The following is a 5,352-nucleotide window of genomic DNA, read 5'->3' on the forward strand; positions in this document are numbered from 1 at the left end:
ACAGTCTGACTCGGTGGTTAGGTTCGATTTCTCATCATTATTTACCTTCATGTTTTAAGGCTAAGTACTTATAAAGTATGCATCAATGAACATAATTTGCAAAGCTTAATGAGAATACTGTGTAAGATTAAATATATTATGTTTAATGTTTAATCTAGTAGCCATTATAATCATTTACATAATATAGATCAAAATATATGATAACCTATTAAATAATTAGTTGGTAATTGTTGATGGACCATATTACCCTTATTAACTAATTAGGTTTCCTCTTGGGTGCTTATATAAGGAGACTTATGTGGAAGTTAAAAGGTTACACACTTAGACATAACCTAATAAGCATAACATCAATCTGGCCTCCCTCTCCATAGCCGATTCCCTTTTCGGTTTTCATAATCACCATCATAAGTCAGCACCCTAAGGAGGAACCAGATCACGTTGACAAGCATGTCTAACTCGATGGCATCATCTCTCACTGGATTCTCCTCTGCACTGTCTGCTGTAACAGGTAAATGTTTTCATGTTTTCCATTATGTTTAAACAGAACTGATCCAACATACTGACTACATATTAACAAATGAGTGAACTTGAAAAACCTCAAAACACCAAAATGACATCGGCAATGGTGTATGTCTACGCCACATACAGTATGGGAACACCATCCATTTCTATAACTTTTGGGTGTATTGGCAGCGCATGACAAATGACAAGAAAAGCTTGGTGTTCAACTACGTTGGTGTCTTGGTGATAACAGTGTTTTACAAGTTTTCTTTCAGAACTAATTTTGCTTCAAGTTTTTCAACACCACCTGGTCTATTCACACTATATGTACAACATACATAATTAGGAATATCACAATGATAACATGAATCTCTAAAACAAACATCATGAGTTTATTATGTTGATCACCCCTTTGAGATTCAAAGATCTCAATTGGCCATTTATTTTACCTCTTAAGAATAAACAATGTCAATGTGACGTTCGTGGCTTTCAAACTCAGTTACAAAGTATACAATGTCTATGATTAACCCAATGACATCATTTTGCTCTCTATTAAATATGCAACGAGCCAATGATCTCTAGATCAAGTGGTGGAGGGCTTGCATTTCTCTTGAGAGATGCAGGTTCGACTCCCACTTGGTGCAGAGTGAGGCACTGGTGGGCAATGATAGGAGACCCAGGGAAACCTGGGTTGGATCCTTGAGCCAAACGGGTTTTACCGGTAATTTCACTGTTGTGTCTACGGGCGAGTGGGTTACCGGGTTTTCCTCGGAATTGGTGGTGGACTCGGGTTACTCTCGGAGTACTCTGTTTGTCCAGTGGGTGCCCCGAGAATGCTCGGAATTGAGTTTGTTGGCTGTTAAAAAAAATATATATATGCAACGATGACTTCTCACTTTGATTTATACCTTTGAGATTCTAACATATTTGCCATGTGAGTCTTCAATGAGCAAGTTTCTATCCATTGATGTTGACTTCTTGAAATCTACCATATCTTTCACATTAATGTGTCAATTTTAGGTAAAATTCTCAATTAATAAACACATTGATTGTTTTAACTAATTTCATCAATACATCATGACTAATAGGCATTATAGGGGCGTAAAGTGGTTTGATAATGCCTCAAACACCAACCTCATAAGCATTATAGGAGCATGAAGAGTGAGAGAAACTTTTAGTCGTGCTCGGGCTCGAGCTCGTCCTAGTTTACACCCCAGGCTACCTAACACCATTATACCTAGGCCCATCATACCAGGACCAAACCCCTCCTCCATTCACAAACAAATAATCCCATTCCAATCCAAACATCCAATCAATCCCAGTAACCATGGGACTCACCAGCTCAACTCAAAAAGACGACCAACCAGCAACCACCACCACCACCAAAAAACAGATCTTCATCTTATCCGGCCAAAGCAACATGGCCGGTCGCGGTGGCGTAAAAAACAAGCAATGGGACCGCATCGTCCCAGACGACTGCAAACCAGACCCCTCAACCATCCACCGGTTAAACGCAAGCCTGATCTGGGAAACCGCCCAGGAGCCACTCCACGCCGACATCGACACAGCCAAGACCTGCGGTGTGGGCCCGGGGATGTCGTTCGCAAACGCAGTGAAAGACTACATTGTTGGAGTTATAGATCTGGTGCCGTGTGCGGTTGGTGGGACTGCTATTAAGGAATGGGATAAAGGGCAGAAGCTGTATGAAGATATGGTCAGGAGATCGAGAGCTGCGGTGAGTAGTGGTGGAGAGATTAAAGCGATGCTGTGGTATCAAGGGGAGAGTGACGCGACTGAAGCGGATGCGGGATTGTATAAAGTTAGGATGGAGAATTTGATACATAATATACGATCGGATCTTGGATTACCATCACTCCCAATTATTCAGGTCAGTTGCTAACCTGCACAAAACCGGTTTTGGTTTTAGTCAACGAGTTAATAATCGGGTATTGGTGGAACGGGTCCGGGTATGTAACTGGTTTTTGGAGAGGGTAGTGGTCAGACCAGGAACCCGAGGTTGGCTGGTCCGGGTCAAGGTATCGGACCGGAATAACATCGAACCGGAGGTTGAATCATGACCCGGTGGTTGGACCGGAAACCTTTTGAATCTAGGTCCTTAGGTTTCAATTTTGTTGTTATTTTCATTCAAAATCAAAATATGGTCAGATTTTTCAATTAACATCCATTTTTTTTCGTTCCTTTTAATGAAGGGCAAAATGGTCTTTTTAATGTTTTATTATAAGAAATTAAAAAAATCGGACTATTTTGCCCATTATTAAAAAGGAGGAAAAAAAAAACTAGATGTTAATTAAAAAATATAACCAGATTTTGCTTTTGGATGAAAATCACAACAAAATTGAAACCATAAGGACCCAGATTCAAAAGGTTTGAGTTTTGAACTAAAGTGGCAAAGATGACCAAACCTGAGGGACCATTTTTGCAGTTTACTCTTTTATACATTTTTCAGATTTAACCCTATTAATTTTTATAATATTTAGTTACTTACGACACCTCCTGGTTCTTACGTCTGGTTCATGAACCGGTAAGGAGACCGGTTCGACCGGTTCTAAAAACTTTGTTTGGGTATGCACACATCTATATGGTAATACTTGTTTTGAAAACTGAAAAGTGCAAAGCGATAAGGTTTAAAACAAACTTTACTGCTATTCCAACCGACACAATGTTTTTGTATTATTCTTTTTGTAAATAACCTATATGTAAAATCTGAAAAACCAAAATGTACAACATTCTGATGCACAAAACTTCCCGAGAGGTGCGCATATACTGTGGGCATTTTGCGCTTCAAGGGCGCTTTCGGTTCACCCCTCACTTTTTGTAGCCTGGAGTCACGCACCCTTTTCGAAACCAAGGCGCAATCTATGTGATTGATTCATTGAATTGATCAGGGGTTTGTTTGGTGGATGATTAGGTTGCGATTGCATCTGGTAATGAGAAATACATAGAGGTAGTTAGAGCAGCACAGAAAGCGATTGATCTACCGAATGTGGTATGCGTAGATGCAAAGGGATTGGAGCTGAAAGAAGATAACCTCCATTTGACGACAGAGGCACAGGTTCAACTTGGACACATGTTGGCCGACGCGTACCTCGCTCATTTCGGATAAGCAAGTCCTCTGGCTGTCGCCGCTTATCCGGCGGGAATTTGTGGCTGCTTAACAGTATCAGTGAGGTTGGATACTGTTTGTCATTGAATGTGGTATTCCTAATTATCCATATTTGTACTACTCGTTTGATTGTGTAATTAATTTTGTGTGTAACAATTTGTGGGTAGTAACAAGAAAAAGTTGAACAAAAGTAAAAATCTAGTTATGTATTAGCCATATAAGTTGAATAAAAATCAGAACACAACACGGTGTTTATGGTCTGATTTAAACAAGTGAAACCGGTCGAACCATGATTGATATGGTTTAAAAAAGGTTTGTTGACTTTTTTAAACGGGCGGATTATTATTATTTTTCTTACTTGGAATAAACACACTTTAGTTTAAAAACAATTATTACTATTTTTTACGTTGCGCGTTGCGGTGAAACCGAGCAAATGATAATACAAAACAAACAGGGCCGGCTATCTCTATGTGCCGGGTGGGCTTGAGAACAGTGCCAAAAAATTTTTAAATTTTCTTTATATATATAACCCAAATCAGTACAGGCCCAAAGTTTGTAAAAAACCCCAATCTTATAACCGTACAGACCCCAAATCATTAAATCAATACTAGTATACTACAATTGCCGCTGCTCAGGAAACCAAACGTCGCGGCAGGGATTTCTGATCGAACAGACGAACACAAGTACACAACGTCGCGGCAGGGATTCATCATCATCGCGATTCACAGTTAATAATCATCATCATCATCCGCAGATTCGCATCAGGAGCCAGGAGGTATTTGTTTGTTGTTATCTGTTATGAGTCGCAACCACGGTTTCGAGTCGCAACCATGATAGTAAAGGAACCTGTTTTATGTTTTAAGATGTCTTTCAAGTTTATAAAAAGATCCTTTAGGCAACAGGACTAGGTTTGGCCAAGAATTTTACCTGATTTGAGGATGTGCAATTGTTAATCATCTCTATGTTGCTAGTTGCGTCATCTGTTATATGACATATTAATTTAATACGATGGTTTGTGTACGGAGCCACTACATGAGATTTGATAATAATAATTATTTATGTTTTTCTTAAAAAAAAATCATACCTTTATGACTAAATTGTCTCTTTCTTTAAGTGTTGTTTATTAATTATACTTTAAATGTAATAGACTTCGTGTGAATTGTGATTAAATGGATGTTTTTCGTTAATATGTAGAAATTATGCCTCTCGTTCCTAAATACAAACACCTATCCGACCATCAAAAACGTAAGAAGAGGAAGCTAGAGGAAGACAAAAGAAAGGCGGATGAAGTAAAACAAAATCGAATACACAAGTTTTTTTTTTTCAAAAGAAACTCAAAATTCTAGTTTTAACTTGGGTGACGATAATGTGGGTGAAGACAATGTGAAAGGAGATGAAGAAGCTAATGTGGGCGAAGACAATATGAACGTAGGTGTAGACAACGTGAACGCAAGTGAAGATAATGTTAATGCTACCGTAGATGAAGAAGCTACTATGTGTGAAGATGATGTTAATCTCGTTCCGGATATTGATATTTTTTATCCTAGAAATTGGGGTGGGCTTAGTAATGACATGATTAAAGAGTTGGTTATGAAAGGTCCAAAAAGGGATAGGGATGTTGTTAAGGGCCCCGTGGATAAATTTGGAAGACATTTTTCTAATACCATGTCATTTGGTTTGAATTATTATCAAAGGTGAATGTGGTGAGCAAATGGTTGCAAGCAAAA

General features: G+C 38.8%; 1 protein-coding gene across 1 annotated transcript; it reads left to right on the forward strand.

Moving 5' to 3' along the window:
* Nucleotides 1-1,695: 1,695 nt before the first annotated feature.
* On the forward strand, nucleotides 1,696-3,869 carry LOC110885628 (probable carbohydrate esterase At4g34215). Its single transcript, XM_022133329.2, has 2 exons — nucleotides 1,696-2,389; nucleotides 3,431-3,869. The coding sequence occupies exons 1-2, from the start codon at nucleotides 1,829-1,831 to the stop codon at nucleotides 3,623-3,625; spliced, it is 756 nt and encodes a 251-aa protein (XP_021989021.1). The 5' UTR covers nucleotides 1,696-1,828; the 3' UTR covers nucleotides 3,626-3,869.
* The last annotated feature ends 1,483 nt before the right edge of the window (nucleotides 3,870-5,352 follow it).

Source organism: Helianthus annuus, chromosome 10, assembly GCF_002127325.2.
Source record: "Helianthus annuus cultivar XRQ/B chromosome 10, HanXRQr2.0-SUNRISE, whole genome shotgun sequence".
In the NCBI taxonomy this organism is placed as follows: domain Eukaryota; kingdom Viridiplantae; phylum Streptophyta; class Magnoliopsida; order Asterales; family Asteraceae; genus Helianthus; species Helianthus annuus.